This window comes from Echiichthys vipera, assembly GCF_963691815.1.
Source record: "Echiichthys vipera genome assembly, chromosome: 3".
Taxonomy (NCBI): domain Eukaryota; kingdom Metazoa; phylum Chordata; class Actinopteri; order Perciformes; family Trachinidae; genus Echiichthys; species Echiichthys vipera.
This window is the reverse complement of record NC_139828.1, coordinates 25,358,260-25,375,816: the sequence shown is the minus strand read 5'-3', so window position 1 is coordinate 25,375,816 and position 17,557 is coordinate 25,358,260. Positions and strand designations below refer to the sequence as shown.

Below are 17,557 nucleotides of genomic sequence, written 5' to 3'. Positions count from 1 at the left end.
TTTCAACTTTCACTTCTGCTCTGACTTTCTTGTGTGATAGCAGTTCTATGTAGGCTGTTTTTTATTTTTTATTCTTCAAGATAAAAGATGAATAGTACTCCAGCAGAGACAAAGAAATGCATGACGCACTGACTTATTAATGTACATCTATGAGAATGTCTGTCAATGAGATACTGATTTGTTTGCCAACAATGTTGCCAAGAGCTAATATATTTTTAGTGGAGCCTGGGCACCACTTGTGTCAGTAGGGTTATTTTCAGCAAATAATTAATCCTCAGTCTGTCTTTTCTTGTCGCAAATCATTGTTGGGATCAAGTTATCAATTACAAATCACTCGGGGTATCAAGTTGTGCTTTTGAAACCCTGATTTAGATGTCTACTAAAATGCTCTTTCATCTCGGAGCCATGACTGTGATGTTAACTGCTTGGCAAAAGAACATGACACCCAGGGTGACAGAGGGATTACTTGTTCTATATTTAGTGTTTATGTACATGAATATTGGCAGGACAACTCTGTACATGTGACACACACAGCGATACAGTGATAATAACACAGATCTCCAGCACAGAACACATTTACAAGATGGGCTCTAGAGCAAACACTGGCTGAGATACATAAGGGAATGTCTGAACTACGACAACTTCCTCATAAAACTGGAATTTCCTCGTAACAGTTATTATTGTCATCAATAAAAACAGATAATCAAAAAGAGAGACGAAAAGTATAAAATAATTTAAATTCCTCCTAAAAACATGTAGTGAATATGCAGTGAGAGATCTATACAATGCGGGTAGCGACTGCATCTCCTCCGGTCCACGTGAATTGAAACTGAAGGAACGCACAAATATGACAGACAAAAGCAAATGTCATGCACCAACAAAGAAACACACAAGATGGAAGATGATCTTCTTTGAAGTTCTGCATCCCCAGTGGCAACATCATGTCAAGATGACAAGCGTGGTAACAAAGCACCTCGTCCGATGGGCCACCCAGAGGTGCCACAATGAAATGTAAACATAAATATACAGGTTGATATCTCTCTCTACAAACAGTTCAGTCACTGCCACAGGCCCATCCGCTGTGTGAGTAGTCTGTATACACTCCTTAGTAGAATATCACTTAGAGTTAAATAAACTTATTTAATATATATATTTATAATAGATTTATTCTTTGTAGAGTCATTTAGCAGTATTTCCTTGTTTTCACCAGTTTGCTCTGGTACTTCACTGAGTGACCACTGTGTCCCACCACGTAAACGTCCAGCAGGTAGGTCTTGCCTGGCTCCAGACCTGTGATGGTCTCTGTAGTCACAGCTTTCTGCAGGTTTGGGCTATGGAAGTACTTGCACAGAACCTTTTCTGACTTCCTGCGGGTCTCTGGCCCGGCGCACTGGTTTTGTTCCCGGCGTCGCTGCTCCTCGCCATAATTGTCAGCCACCTCCTTGCGGTAAATGCAGTATTTGTTGCGATCCTGCGTGCCTAGCCAGGCCACAGTGGCGGAGGAGCAGGTGCGCAGCTTGTCAAAGGCCTTGATCCGCGTATCCTCTGGAAGTGAAGGGAAGGGCTGCTTGCTGCTGGGTCGTGTGGTGGCTAGCACCTTCAAAGTTGAGGCCCCTTTCCTGCTGCCCCTCAAACGGATCAGGTACTTGGCTTTTGGCTTTCCCCGCAGTTGGAACTGCCGCACCCCCTCTACGTTCTGGGAGAGCAGCAACTTGCCGTCGCGCCTAACTTGCACCTGCACAGCATCCAGACATGTGTGGACAAACAGAGTGACCCTCTGATGGGAAGACACAGGAGCAAAGCGCAGGAACTTGCTGCCCTTTCTCTTGATGAAAACATCTGATACTTTGCCGTCCTTCAGCTCCACTGTCTTCTGACGAGCTTCCTCTTTAGTGCGAGCGAATGTTCCTACGTATGCTGTGCTGGTGTTGGTTGCAGAATTCACAGCAAATACGTCAAAGTAGTACTGTGTGTCTGGTTTCAGGTCTGACACAGTGAAAATGTTTTTGTTGCCTATGCACACCTTCTGAATGTCTGATGCTCTGGGCTTGGCGGCGTACGTCCGTGAGATCTTGTTACTTGTGAGGCCAAGATCCTTGCCAAAACCATTGTCAGAGGGCACAAAGCCAAAGTGGGCAAAGTCAAAAGGGCTAAAGTCTCTCCCAGGCTTCGGAGCCAGCATGAAGGCGTCATCAGTGCTCATCTTAGCTTCAGCCGCACACATGCTCTTGAAATTGTGCTCCTTGTTGATCACTACACAATACTGGACAGGCTGGCCCATCAGAAAGCCTGTTGGTGTCGGTTTCCAGGCCAGAGTGACAGTAGTACGCCCCAGTGCTGTCACATCCACGCGAGGGTCATAGGGCAGCTCCGGGTAGGGCTGGTCAGACTCTGGAGTTGTGGTTGCGTAAACCTTGAAGTTGCTATCTTTCTCTGTAGACAGTAGCTCCAGCTGGTAGAGGCCAGAGGGCGTGCTGGTGGCCACATAGGCCTCCACATCGTTACCCTTGTAGGTAAAGAGCTCCGTCCCCTCGTCTACGGTCACCTGCTGTTTCTGCTGGTCCAGAGGTTCAGGCTCTCCTGGAAAACAAATAGGCACAACATGAGCTCTTCTGTTGACACTGTATGCAATCATGTAGTCATGACCTTTACAAAAATGTTCTTCTATTTATTTTTTGGCTTTGATGAAAACAAATTTCCACCCATGCTAAAAATGTTTAATATGTTGATGCTGTGAGGTCACGATGAAGCTCTGCAAGCCTCACAAACGATTAGCCCCTCACGTAGCAGCCATGTTTTCACTCCAAACATCCCCAAAGATCACAGGCCAGTATTCACTTGGCCTTTCCGGGGAAGCTGTGCTACAAAGAGGCGCCTTGTAGCTTCCACGTGAGAGAGAAAACCCAAGCATAATATTATGTTTGTCAACCAGAGAGTGTGCTCAGTGGTGTACTAAAAAATTAATGCTCAAAGATCTACTCCCACTAGAGACATTAAGCAAAAAGAGCTGCAAAGACGGAAAGAAGTTCACCAGTTCAACTATTGCCCCAACACATCTTGTGAAGTCAGACTTCCAATGGCACTGCGTGTGTTGGGGCTGCATTATTCTACTACTTAGAGAGGAATTCTTTCCTCTTGAGGCAAGGTACATGTCTTTAACAACCCAATAAATCATTTTGGAATATTTGATCTGACAAGAGCACAGACACACACGCAGGTGCTGATGTATTTAATATTCAAATATATGCTCACATCACACATCTACGCTCTAAACCACCGCTGTGGTCATCTGGCAAGATCTCCTGTGTTGAAAGGGCACCCTCCAGATGGAGAAAGTTTCAGTGTGAAGGAGAAAAGAAAAAAAGACAGAGAGAAGGAAAGGAGAAGAGGAAGGAAGACAGACAGACAGAGCACAGTAAGATTTACCTTAAGAAGACCAAGACGGCCTAAGTAAAGGGATGCAATGGCTTTGATTCAGTGCATTGAGAGTGGAGCTCGTCTCTGAAATTATAGACGTCAGCTCGGGCCGAGTCAGACATCATAAGTGGTCAGACTAGACACTGCGACTGTGACTTAATTAAAACCCACCAAAACACAAAGCCTAACATCACTGCGTAGGTTAATTGTGTGTGGGGGATAGTGATATTTCCATATAACGTGTCATTAACCTCTTCCACTGCTGCCTGATGTCAATTATACCTGATCCCTCTCCACTGGCCTCTTCTGGCAGCTCCTGCAGAGTGAGTTTCCACTCCAGAGGAGCATCACAAGGTGTTACGGTCACAGACAGGGGTGTGTTGTCTTCTTCCACCACAAAGTAGTACCTGTGAAAATAACAGGTTAAAGGGACCAATACTGACATTGCTTCATCTCATTTTGATGTTATCAAAAATAATGTGTGGAGTAAATGCATGAGCAGACATTTGGAGACTGTAATATGCAGCAAAATTATTGTACAACTGACCTTGGTCTGTCTCGCTCTAAGCTGACGGACACTCAATTACATGAACATGACTTTCTCATTTATTATTTAGTTTTTGGATCTACATAATAGATCATGTTCCAGAGCAGCATCTGATGTTTCCTTTCAATTTACAGTAAGTGGCCATCAGCAAGTTTAATGTATTCCTAGGTGATTGTTATGGATCAGTCAACAGCAGAAGGTGGTATGGGCGCCTTTTTTGCACTCAAAACAACATGTAGACCGTTTCAATCACTAGGGTTATGTCATTTATTCAGTCATTTTTCTCTGGGAAGCTCTTACCTTTTGGGTGTGTCCCTGAACAGGTAGCCACTGATCTCGGCTCCATCTGGGATAACTGAAGAGTCGTGGAATAGCGACTTGTCTCTGATCTGCATCTGGAAGAGCCCTTCATCTCTTGTTGGCAGCTTCTGGGCCAAAGCTCCCAGTCCCAACAGCACAAGCAGAACCACACTCCAACCTTTACACTGCCTCATTCTGAAAGACACAGAAAAATGACTTCAGTTTATTTTACAGGAGACAACCTGGAGACAGAAGCGTGGGGTCTGTACAGTTAATATGAAGCTAGCACCAGAATAGCTTAGCTTAGCATAAAGCCTGAATACAGTTAGCCAGGCCTTTTCTGATGATTAAAAAAAAGATGATGAGTTATCAGCAACAGGGAGAAAACTCTACTCTGGTCCAAGAAATAGTCCTTCAAATAACCCTCCCTAAAACACAGACCTGTCAATTCTACATTTACTTGTTCTATGAATTAAACAATGAGATATAACATGTTAATTTGTGAGCTTAGGAGGTGCTGGTAGGCCTAGGCGGGCTACCCCCCCCCCCCCTTCCAGTATTTATGATAATTAACTCCTGTCTTTAGCTTCATATTTAATGTATACATATGAGGGTGGTATCAATATCATGAGCTAACTCTCAGCAAGAAAAGTGTAGTTCCCAAAATGTCTAAAAAAAACAACTATTTATTTACAGTACACCCAAACATAAGTTAAAAATACAAGAAAAAAATGGTAGGCAGCTTTAGTTAGCAAAGCCATGCTAGCCTGTTTCCAGTCTTAATGCTATGTAAATGTAAGATAATATTTAGCCTAAAGATATGAGTGGTATCAATCTTCTTAATTAATTCATGGCAAGAAAACCAATGGGTGTACTTCCCAAAATGTCAAACTATTCCTTTACAGTAAAACCAAACATAACGTAATAATACAAGATTCTTTTTTATTTTATTTTATTACCTTTGAACAAAGCCAGGATAGCTGTTTCTCCCTGCTTCCAGTCTTTATGCTAAACTATGCTACTCGACTGCTGTCACTAGCTTTATATTTCATGTATAGATATGCGAGTGGTATTAATCTCCTCATTTAATTCTCAGCAAGAAAACAAATATGCGCCAAACACCAAAAGCGACTTAATGATACAAGAAAACAAATGGAAGGTGTTTTTCGTTATCTTCGGACAAAGCCAGGCTACCTGTTACCCTGTTTCATGAGAGTGTATAAAACTCCTCCTATAACTCTCGACAAGACAATAAGTGTATTTCTCAAAATGTCGATTTTCGATGAGGATTTCTTTACTAACCTTACCAAACAATATAAGTGGCTCAAACTCAGTTACAATGTGTCCAAAATAACTACTTTTGCAATGGAATGTTTTTGTTTTTTTCTTTACTTTCATTCTAAAAGAGAAAAACTGTTCTCAGTGGGTTATTTGGCAACACTGAGGTAGTGCAACAGACATTACAGTGTCCTTAATAGGGTTCTTCTTTAATTGGTACATATTGGTACACATTTTATTTGATGTTAAAAATGTATTTTGTCTACTTTTCCTTTTAGTTTTTTTATTTAACCTAAATGAACATTTAACATTAAAACTGGGTGACTGCACCGACACCATGTTTGAGTGAATCAATGAGAGAGAGAACAAAAGCAAAGAGAGAGTGAATGAGAGCTCCTGGCCACAGAGAGGCAGGAGGGGGATTAGATTTAAATACAGACGTGTGAAGGGAAAGACATTGCTAGGAACTCCAGGGAACCGCACTATTTCATAAAACGCTTAATATAAAAATCCCCAAATCCATGTCATTTAAATTTTATTGATGCTAATATAAAAATGTTTAGTGGTGCAGTCCACAGATGGAGCTGTGGCTCAGGACGTGGCTGAGAGCCTCTCACGTATCCCCTGTCTATTGATTTTGCCCCATTGATTGCAGCTGATGGGAACGCCAAATCCCTGGTGATTTAATCAGTATAATGATGGCAGATTAGCCAGATACTTTACTGCCATTTACTGCAAGCGAGATGGTGTCCTTTTAATGACCCCTCTCCCTCCCCCTTCCTCTGCTCACCCTCCCTTGTCCGTCTCTTCCCCTTGATCACAGTTTTTTCATTAACAGGTTTTTTCACACTTGTGCATGTACAGAACAGCCGTTTAACTTTAATCTCTGTCTTTTCTCCTAGCTCATGTCCTCCCTAAACAGGGTCAGGTAAGTAAAACCAGAGGACTCAGGCCTCGAACGAACCTCCACACTACAAACGCGCCTTCATTTCTGCATTATCGTCCTTTACAAACACAAGCAGGGGTAAAAGTCCTTGACAGCTCCTGTCAGTGTCTCCGACTCTGCCGTTGTCTGAACCCAGCCCGCCTTCGGACCGCCAAACTTCAGAGAGCAAAAGGAAAGCCGCCCTAAGTGGTACTTTGAGGTTTGACTCACACATAGAGAGTGGAGATCCTTATCGCCTCAGCTTGTCTCATTCCACTTCAGAAGCGTGTCACTTGGAACAAAGACATGTCTATTAATACTCAAGACAGCGCTGAGGTGGTATGTACAGAGCTGCTCAGAGCTGTCTTTCATTGCAACATCCCCAAACACCACCCAGACACAGCGAGGGTCCTCATCCCCGACCAGCTTTGTGCACCACACTGATGTCATTACACATAATGTCTGCAATCACTCATACAGTAAGAGTTTTATCACTGCTGTCATTAGCACATTTGATGTGTGCTTTCAATGTGCTCCTCACATGTGACACTACTGATTTAAACCTTATGACTGAACCTTTCACTTCTCCCCCATGGGCTGAACCACTCTGTCTGTATTCACAATATATACTGTATACTGCAGAGAGATGACATCTGAATATTAGAGCAGCAGTGTCGGGTCACCGCGGTTGCATGGACCAGCGCAGAGTCAACACAGGCTGCTTTGGATCTGCTTTTACATGCTGGCCTGCACCATTCTCATGCCACAGAGTTCCCTTACCAAAATAACACAAAAGAAAAGCTGCATCTGGAACAAATAAAGTCTAATGTTTAATTAGAACGGGGAAAAATGTATGATCGCAAGTGGAGGAACGGATAATTTAAAGGCAAGGTCACCCGCAATCGTGTCAACTTTGTTTTACTGTTGCTTTTTATCTGTTTATTTATACATTTATAGGTTTTTGTTTCACTTTTAGTGGAATTTCCTAAGCATTGTGGGTGGAAAACATCCTGCATATTCTAATTGGCAAGTTGTGGAATCTGTGAAATAGGATTAAAGGGTAAATGCAGCTTGCAATGGTTTCCCCAATAGAGGAAACTGTGATGATCTTCTTTCCCATGGCCGTCTTTGACGCATCTACAGTCTCAATTATTACATGGAAAGTACACCAAAAAAAAGCCTGCACCCCCCTTCTTTTCCTGTGTGATCCCTTCATTTGAATTACTTCTATAACAGCTTTGACCCTGCTCTAATTTGGGGTCATTACTATCAAATTGTGTACAGAGTCAAAACAAAATGTTCACACTTAGTCTTTACATCTCCCAGATGGACTCAATATTTTCAGGGACATTCATCAACTGCAAAATCATTCACAATCTACTCATGATTAAAGCAACAATTCAGCCACAGCTTTCATCCACCTGATCAACTCTGTGTGTGAGTGTACTTCCAGCACGAACATGCAGGTTATAGGCAAACCATTTCCATGCATGGAGCCGGCGCAGGACACACGCAAGCATCCCAGCCCCGTCATGTGTGTGAGTGCGCCCGCGTGTACGTGCATGTGTGCACCAAACTGCCCCTGACCTCCCCTTTCTCCCCTCACTTTGTTTAACCGGTCGCTCTCTCTCTCTCCTTCCCTCCAGCTCCTTGTCAGGATGGATAAGCCTCCTGCCTGCTGCCACATGGAGCTCATTAACAGAACGGGAGAGAATAAAAGACAGTTTAATTTCAACACAAATAAAGAGACATTTCGGATTCCACCCAACAAGACGCCTGGCAGGGCTCGCAGGACCTGAAGCCTGCGTGTGTTTTCGTTGAGGAAGTCTGAAGGCAGATTTATGGTGGGTCCTCAGCAACAAGCTCCATCACTGCTGTCACTTCAGGGCCAATGTGGGGATTGGAGTGAGTGGAGCATATGGGGGGCTAGGAGCCAAGGATGGAACCACACAGGACCTGGACCTGTTCTATAGGCAGGCCAAAACCAAATCAGGTCTGGTGCTCTTGGACAGCTAAACAGCTCATTAATGAATTGGTAGAGACTGTGGTGAGTGCTCCGATCCAAGAATGGAGATTTTTATCGGGCGTGTGTTTGTGTGTGTACCTCCTTATAGATGTGTGTGTGTGTGTGTGTGTGTGTGTGTGTGTGTGTGTGTGTGTGTGTGTGTGTGTGTGTGTGTGTGTGTGTGTGTGTGTGTGTGTGTCTGTGTGTCTGTGTGTCTGTGTGTCTCTGTGTGTGTGTGTGTGTGTGTGTGTGTGTGTCTGTGTGTCTGTGTGTCTGTGTGTCTCTGTGTGTGTGTGTGCAAACCATTACATTCCTCATCTCCGCTCTGTGTATAAGTCTAAATCATCACTCAGAATGTGTCTCCTCGCCATCCACAACATCATTCACAGTTTGAGTTTCTGAACTATACACATTATCAGAACCACGAAAGCTGGCACCATTGCATGATAAAAAGGAGAGCCCAGTTTCCTTTCCTTCTGGCCCTCCCCTCCCCTCTCTCTGGCTTCTTTATAGCTCCATCTCTGGAGCTTGCATTTAGCACTGCATCCTGGAATGTCTCTATGAGGAGGGTCAGGTCGAAGGGCCGCTTTCTGCCTCAAAAAACATTCAGATAGAATTGAGGGGTGGGGGGAGTGTTGGTGGCTCTGACTGATGTGCTGGCATTGTGGCTGCGAGGGTGATTAAAGATTACAAGAGAAAATGCCCCATGGGAAAGTCATCCACCCACTGCCCATCATCCAGGGCACACATGCAAGGGCCTGGCTGCGTCGTGGGAAATGAGTCAATCATGATCCGTTATGTTGTGCTTGGGGAAGCACAGAAAGCCTGTTCATCCAGCAGCTAGTGTGAGCCGCTTGTGTCTATCTGAGGGTAGCATAATGAGGGGCTTTGCAAAATGAATGTGCCCGGGGATTGGGGGGAAAGGGGTGCGTGGATATGATGAATAATTTAACAAGGAAATAAGAAAAAAAAAGTTCTTAATCTTCCACCAGTGACTCTGGATGTGTGACAAACGGCAGCGCGGAGGAGACCGTATATTTATATATATATTTATATCTGTATCCATGCACACACACACCGCAGCCTGTCACTTCTCCGGTCGCACACACGGCTATAGCAACACTGGCGGAATTCTTTCAGCCAGAGAGTTTTCATATGCAAATCACGGTTTAGTTACGGTATGCGACGCAGACCTTCCCATTTTCAGACTTTTTTTTTGTTGTTCATGATTCATTCTCCTGAGAAAGTAGACGGGAGGCAGTGTGGCTTCACCCCGCTACTAAATACAGTTATTCAAATCCCCACTCCGGGTATGTCTCTCATTAAAAACCGACTGAGAGGGAGAAGCTCTCACATGGACCGGATGGGGGAAAACAACTCCCAACATGAGCTAAACTGTCATGAATCTGCCTTGAGTGATTTTAATGAGAACAAACTGATTACAATATGGAAATGCTCCTCGTTAGGCGCACCACGGGGTCTTACAGGTGCGTAAAAGCACCCAAGGGTGACACGATGAAACAATATGTGTCCAAATTGCACGGCGCAGTGGGTATATTTTGTCTTGTTTTAAATCGTTTTGCACTTTGCCGAAAGAACAGCGCACAGGGCGTTAGAACCACTGCGCGTAATGATACATCGCCGTATTGGGTGCTGCTGTGTCACCCCTTGGAGCATGGGAACCATCGGGAAGCACAAAAGCAAGAGGATTTTCTAAAGTTCATCAGTTTGACGGTCCTCATCAGCACCGTGCCGTGCGCTGTAATTTAGGCTGCAGCCCAAAGCCAAAATAAGCTAAGATTAAAAAACATGCGATGTCGGGCTTGACTGAAATGTGTTTGAAACTTTTAACTTCCCGGAGTTGTAAACCGCAAAACCTCTTCCCTTCTCTTTCTCTCTCTGGCAGCCGTTTCAAAGGCACCACTTTACTCGCGGAGTCCGGCTCTGAATTTATATGGCGTTTTTTTATGCACATTAGAACCATAGAAAAGTTCAAAGAAAAGAAGAGAAAGTTTTTTCTTTTCCCCCGATCTTATAATTCCCCAGAAGCTCTGGATCGGACGCACCGATACACGCAAGACCATGCGGGGGGAACAAACACAATCTTTATCTTACCTTTCAGAATATGAAACGAAGTTGTCTGAAGGATGGCGCTTCTTGCTCTCTCAAAGTCACTCTGATATCACCAAGATTCAAAAAAAGAAAAAGAAAAAAGAAGTGCCGTGCAACTGAAGCGATTGGAAAGAAAAATCAAAATGCAAGTTGTCCTCTACAGTGTCCAGTAGTTCCCTCAGTTTTCACTTCTATTGTTGGTGCCTATCAATTGGATTAGGCGACTGCTCTGGTGTGTGTTTGCAGTTTTCTTGCGGATTTAACTGGTCTCTAGTGGGCAGGAGTGTGTGTGAGAGAGAGTGTGTGTGTGCGTGGGTATCCTGAGTGCTGGCAGTGCGTCCCTCCCCTGCCGCGCCGCTGCTATTGAAACCTCCACTGGATTGGAGGCAAAACTGGTGCGAACTTCTTCCCTGCGCTCTCTGTAGGAAGCCTCCAAGACAGAACCAGCCCACTCACGCAAAAAAAAAAAAAAAAAATCAGGGACCAAGCAGATTCACTGGCCCTCCAACTCTTACCGCCGAGGGACGAATCTGGCACACACAGCACCTGGATTCTTCATAGTTTATGTTCTCAAAGTCAAATAACTTTAGTTTAAATCACACTAGGAGCAGACTGGGCTCAGTGTTGCTGATAAAAACAGACAAGGCAGATGTCACCAGAGCATAAATCTAAAGACAGTGGGGTTTCCCCCCTTTTACTTTTTTATTTCCGAGCTGTTTACTCTGATGCTCCCTGGAAATTATTACTTTGGGCAGTAGCGCCTTGTAGAAGTCACGCAACCCTCGGGGCTACAGCGTGTAGGCAAGTTTTATCATGGGCCCTGATACCTGGGCGTGCACAACACGATCATGAGACACTTCCTCTGCAGAGCAACTTTAATGATGGCCATAGTCTTTCACTAAGGGAAGTGCATTGTGACACACGGGCCTTCACTAATGCTGATCAACTGTGGGAATTCCCAGTGAGACATTAGTGCTGTTGTCTTTTCCTGGGTTGAAGCCCAGGGAAGCAAATATTTATCCAAGATAACAGCCACTGACTGTCTCGGAACTTAAGTGCCCCGAATTTATGACTTGGTGATGGGGGGTCCATGTCTGATGAGCAGGCAATCAAGATTTAGAGGATGCTGCCGTTTCCTGCTGCGTCCTCCCAACGAGAACCGTCTGTCATGTCATGTAGCTGCCGATTTCCACGCGGGAACGGCTGAAGGTTGCAGCTTCCTACAGGACCTGCATAGATGACGTCTTATCTGCAAGTTAAATCTGGCTCGCCATCAATTTAACCTGTCAATGATGTATTCACACGGACACTGATGAAAAGTTAGAGGTATCAAACATATGAGTAATGTGAAATCCACCCTTACTAACCCATTCATGACAGATTACTTATAGAGAACATTAAGAAAAAACACTGCAGTTATATATTTCAGATTTTTTTCCCTCTATATTTTCAACAAAAAAGTTATTCTTATCAGTAGCTATAGCAGAATTGTTTTACAGCAGACTGCTGGGAATGAGAAGCTGCACAAAGTGTTGGTGCAACAGCGTCATCTAGCGTCTGCTACAGTGTGTTCAGGGGGAAAAAGGGAGATTTGACTTTATTGCTGCATACAGGTTTAACTGAGAGAAAGTGACCACTCGATCCTCAGTTAACTGCACACAGTACAGTATTTACATGGAGTCTGAAAACTGAACTACAGCGTCAGTTAGATCACACATTAGTTTGTAGGCCTTTTTATTTGTAAAGCTCTCATATCACGCTTATTTTCAGGTTCATACTTGTATTTTGGGGGTTTCTACTAGGCGATGTTTACATGCTTTAATCTTCAAAAAACACATTATTTTTTTCATCCTGTCTGTCTGAATATACCTGTATTCACCTTCTGTCTGAAACACTCCGTTTTAGCGCCTGTCTCTTTAAGACCCCCTCCTGAAAAAGCCCAGTCTGCTCTGATTGGTCAGTGTTTCGAGGTCTTCTGCATCTATGCTTTCTACATCATCATTGCAGCCGGGCAATGACCATAACGACACTGTAGCAGCACTTTCTACATGTATATATATAGTATAGTTGTGACATCACAACCGTACAAAGGTTCTGGCGGCTCGTTAAAAGACACAGTTTCTGAATACAGGCTTTGTGAATTTCTCCGTGGATTGAACATTTTTATACTTTTCACAGTATTTATATAGCACTTCGACCTGCTTTGTAATAAAAAAAGACATGAAATCTAATTTTTTACAATATGGAACCTTTAAAGATGCAATGTGTAGTTACTGGCAACATGCTCAGAAAAAAAATAGGGGGCAGCATTGTGCAAGAATTTCATGATTATCGATGACACCTTCCTCCTTTTTGAACAGTTAGACAGGCGATAAATCTGCAGTGTACTCAAAAATGTGACTGAGATTTTGCGTTTACGAGACTGTTGCACCAACACCTGCACCAAACACAGCATGGATAGCTGCAATATTGTTGTAACGGAGACCTCGCTGCACGAACACATCCCTGACCAAGACATTGAGTTAGCAGGCCGTGAGGTCTACCCACCAACTCCGCTGAGCGAGTAATCTCCGCTGTGACGGAGTTAGATTCTCGGGGGAAACCTGTCCGTTGACACGGTCTATTAAACACAGAATCTCAGTTTAGGTGTTGGTGGTTTTAGTTTCAGCTGTAAACCTGTTAACTGTTAACCTCTTAACTGTAAACCTGTTACTGCTATCGGTGGAGCTGCTTACAAGACAGGACGGGACAGGGCTAGCTGGTTAGCATGCAAATTTCAGTAAATATCACTGCAACACAATACATAAACATCTCTGGAATAAAGCCATAACTGTTGCTTCTTGACACTGTTGATAATGTTGGTTAATTTTATGAATGTGTTAAACTAAAAATCGGTATTGTCTTACCATTGCCTGTTGTGAATTCTCTCAGTTCCGCCTGTTTGTTTTGTGTTAGCATCCGTGTTATGTCAGTATATTAAGCGTAGCTTACATAACTAGCGTAAATGTGCGCACCACCAGTTTGGTTCATTTTCCGGTGGCCATGTTGGAAGTCATTGACAATGTGACTTAATAATCCGATGTTAATCTCTTAATATGCATTTAGTATCTTGGATAGCTGTATGTTAAAGCGGACATATTCGTTTTGTCATGAGTGTGTGTGTTAACTGTGATAAGCTAATTGAACCAACACGATATTTATGAGGTAATGTATACTTTGTGTAACTAGCTAGCTGTGGTCATGGGGTAATACTAGCAACCATTTTCTGCTTGCTCAGTGTGTTAATACCTATTATTACTGTATTTTACCGCCATTTAACATCACAATATGAGTCCAATCAGATGAGTAAAATCAGTCAACTCTCACTGGTGACTCTCAATCCTGAGCGAAGCCCTGAAGCAGCGTAAATATAGCTGTGCCAGCTCATCTCAATCAAATTCATTCTTAACATTGCACCTTTAAGAGCTAGGGACGCCTGATGTACTTGCACACCTAACCTACACAAAGGTCCATGTGTGTGTGTGTGTGTGTGTGCGTGTGCGTGTGGGTGTATGTGTGTGTGTGTGAGTGTGTATATGTGTGTTTGTGTGTGTGTGTTCTTGTTTTGGAGTTATTGATGCCTGGACACATGATTAGTGCCGCTGTGACTTTCACATCCTTGGGATTAAAATAGAGGCCAAAATGAATCTGCTATTAGCCACATCACCAAACTGTGAAAACGAATCCACTCTGGGGACATGTATACTCACAATAACACACACACACACACGCACACACACACACGCACACACACACACACACACACACACGCACTAACACACACATGCACTGACCCAGCCACATGCCTGAATCGTGAAAATGTATCCACACCGGGGACAGTTTAGTACAGATGGAGGGAGGAGGGGAATAAAAACGCTCCTGTAACGTTAATCCCTCTGCACTACTTCAGTTTCTCTGCAGAGACAAGAAGAATGTAATTTTACCAGATTTACTGAAGAAATTTCACACAAAACACACATTTTTGACCTTTTTTTTGGCGTCAACTGAGCCTTTTTTTTCCAGCAACGCCCTGTTTCACACTTACACAGTTACATATTGCACGTTCACATCTGGTAGTTTCTACTCAGAAGAGCCACTCGAGCATTGCTGGAGTTGACTGCCTTGCTCAATGGCATTTTGATTTGATTTTGAAAATAAATATGTTACATAAAGTGGTATTTTTAATTTTTTTGAGAATTAAGTAAAATTTTCTTTAATAAAAACCGTGTAAATGAAATCGTGTTTGCATGTTTTCACTGGGAGTACTTTCTGCTGAAGAAACAGTTTTCTTAATGTGTTCCCTGGATCATCCAGAGCAACCAGGACTCTGATCATGGGTAGAGATGTTATTGTTGATTTTGTGTCTCTTTGGATGGATTTACAATAAATGGTTACAAAATCTGATGAACAATTTTGAATGTTTAACATTTTTAGAATTCTTCTTTCAGAGAGGCTGGTAAAACACATTTGTCGTACTGAACTTTAATTTTTCCATATGACTATTGATTAAGCCTTCACTAATCAGAATCATCAAAGTTTTAATGGCATTAATCTCTGCATTTAACGGAGCGTACCATGCTCATTTTCATGTTCATACTTACATACCACTATTCATGGTGATTGGCTTTAATGAGAAAGACGCTGAGTACAGCAGGTTTACGCAGGGCCACTGTTATTCTTATTATTAAGAGTTTCCATAGTTTCTTAAATGCTGAGTAACATTTATTCACCTCCATGTTATGGATAAATGCAGAAATGTACGAGACAGACTGCCTACAACATCGACAAATAAAACCAAAAACAGACTTACCTCAAGACCAAAGTAAGCACTTATCTTTCTCAGCTCTAGTGCTAAGTAAGAAAAATGTTAAACCAACACTTTATCTTTGTGAGCTTATGGGGATTTAACCCAGTGAACTATACAGCAATGATTAATGGCTGATTATCAGTGTGAAACGTGGAGATTGAGGGTCTAACTTGTTTGCTTTTTGGATATCAGGTCACCCGTTTCACCGACCTTGTTTCTTGTTTCCTGACTGCTTGCCTGTAAAGTTAACTCTAATCACAATGTCAGCAGTTGTAGTATGTAGTTTCAGCTACATACGTCAGATTAGTGATTTGTTGTGAAGAATGTGAGTTTATGAGAGACACATGGTGTGTCTTCGAGATGTTTGCAGGTCAGACTGAGAGTCATTATGCTCTGGCCTCAGTCTGTTTGCTTTGGGGGATAACTCTTTCAATGACTGTGGCCTCACCTTAATGATCTCCTTACACTTCCCCAACAGCTCAGGTAATCCATTAATGCAGGGAGGATGGGAAGTAATATGTTTTCGGACTGAAATGCATTCATATGACGCTGAGCGCAGCCTGGAAGGTGTAATCTGCATCACTCACCTCGCATCCATTTAACGTCATCTGAGAGGCTTTCCGTCACAGCTGCAGAGAAGAGGATGAGGTCTGCCTTTTAGCGGTCTAATAGCAAGTTCATCATTAACTCAGCAGAGCTAAGAGCCTACTCCAGGCAAACATCCACTCTGTAAACATTTCTCCCATCCTTTTTTCCCTGTTGTCTCTTCTTGGAGGGGGTTGGAACTACGCGCGCACTCCGGCCTATAAAGATGTTACGCTCTTGGCATATTTTCTATACACTTTAATCAAAATTTGCAGTTTGCAAGTTTGCACACTGACATTGAAGGCATCATCCCACAGCAATATAGAGTGGGAGGAGATACAGTAGGTTACAGTTCAAGGGAAAGAATGAGGGAGGGAAGGATGGTGACGGGAAACAAGGACATCCTGTTCGAGTTTTACCCCATCGTGTACCCACCTGGCCTTCAACAGATACCGTTGTTGGCTAATACAAAATGAAACTGTGAGTGCAGATAAGGCAGGCATGAAAGGTTTGTTACAAGGAGCCATTTTGAAGGTTTTTGCTGCTTTGTTGAGTTTGTGTGGTAGACAGACCCATTATGCTGCAGAGGACACAGATAAACAGCATTTGGTGTGATATGAGTGGTTCAGCATTTCTAAAAGTAGTCTATAGGCCATCCTTTAACCCTCTCATTCACTTGTCCTCTCTTTTTCTTCAAAAGCTCTTTGGGCTCTTGATAGAAAAAAAAAAAAGACTAAAAGCCACAATTGAAACCAGATGAAAGAGGACACGAGTGAAGAGAACATGTCGTGTCAGCGTCTAACTTCCTCTCATTATCCAATAAGAGAGCGGCAGTGTCAGAGTCCAACTTCATCCTATTATCCGGTGAGGGAGCAGCATGTCTGTGGTGCCTGAAATACTCAGGGGACAGGGAGACATAAACAAAAAGCAAAGTTTAGATTCACAATCACACACACAGAGGCAGATTCAAACAGGAGTCTGTCCTGGGCCTTTTTAGTGAAACTCTAGAGCGCAGCAGCTCCAGGCATGGTATGCCGATTGTAAACACAGCCGTGAGGAGGCAGACACAAGTGTTCTCCCCACTCTGCTTTCTGTCTACAGGCAAGAGGAGGACGAGCTATCAGAGGCATTACATCATCTGTAACACATTACACAGCTGACATTCAGATATGTTATCAAAACAGACCTTTAAAGTGATAATCTTTAAGATATTTGTGAAATCAAACCCCACTTTTGATACTATTTATTGTTGTCATTTATCCTGCATTAGCCACTCAATGTTTTTATAGTCTGGAATTACTTTGCTGTATAGTAGTTTTCATCATTAGCGGCGGGCTGCGCCTTTCCCATCCCGGATTCAAATTGCTTACATACGTCTTCAACATGAGTTTGTTTGGTTGTAGTGTAAACACACACTCCAGTTGCTCTTCTGTTGTATTTCTGACAAAACAGCCGCTCCAGGAGCGTTGGCTGTCATATTAAACCACACTTGCTGTCACCATGGTAACCACAGGTGTTGCTAAACCATCCACGACTCAAATC

General features: G+C 43.2%; 1 protein-coding gene across 1 annotated transcript; it reads right to left on the bottom strand.

Annotated features, from left to right (window-relative positions):
* Positions 1–451: 451 nt before the first annotated feature.
* Positions 452–10,988, bottom strand: ndnf (neuron-derived neurotrophic factor). Its single transcript, XM_083911242.1, has 4 exons — positions 10,588–10,988; positions 4,265–4,459; positions 3,700–3,824; positions 452–2,580 (listed from the first exon to the last, which is right to left on the bottom strand). The coding sequence occupies exons 2-4, from the start codon at positions 4,456–4,458 to the stop codon at positions 1,184–1,186; spliced, it is 1,716 nt and encodes a 571-aa protein (XP_083767368.1). The 5' UTR covers position 4,459; positions 10,588–10,988; the 3' UTR covers positions 452–1,183.
* Between the last annotated feature and the right edge of the window lie 6,569 nt (positions 10,989–17,557).

Excerpts from the sequence above, each read along its gene's own strand:
- ndnf (XM_083911242.1), bottom strand. The coding sequence starts at position 4,458 with ATGAGGCAGTGTAAAGGTTGGAGTGTGGTTCTGCTTGTGCTGTTGGGA. Across the intron at positions 3,825-4,264 it reads TTCAGGGACACACCCAAAAG|GTACTACTTTGTGGTGGAAG; the intron begins GTAAGAGCTTCC and ends TTATTTTCACAG. Across the intron at positions 2,581-3,699 it reads GGCCAGTGGAGAGGGATCAG|GAGAGCCTGAACCTCTGGAC; the intron begins GTATAATTGACA and ends TTTGTTTTCCAG.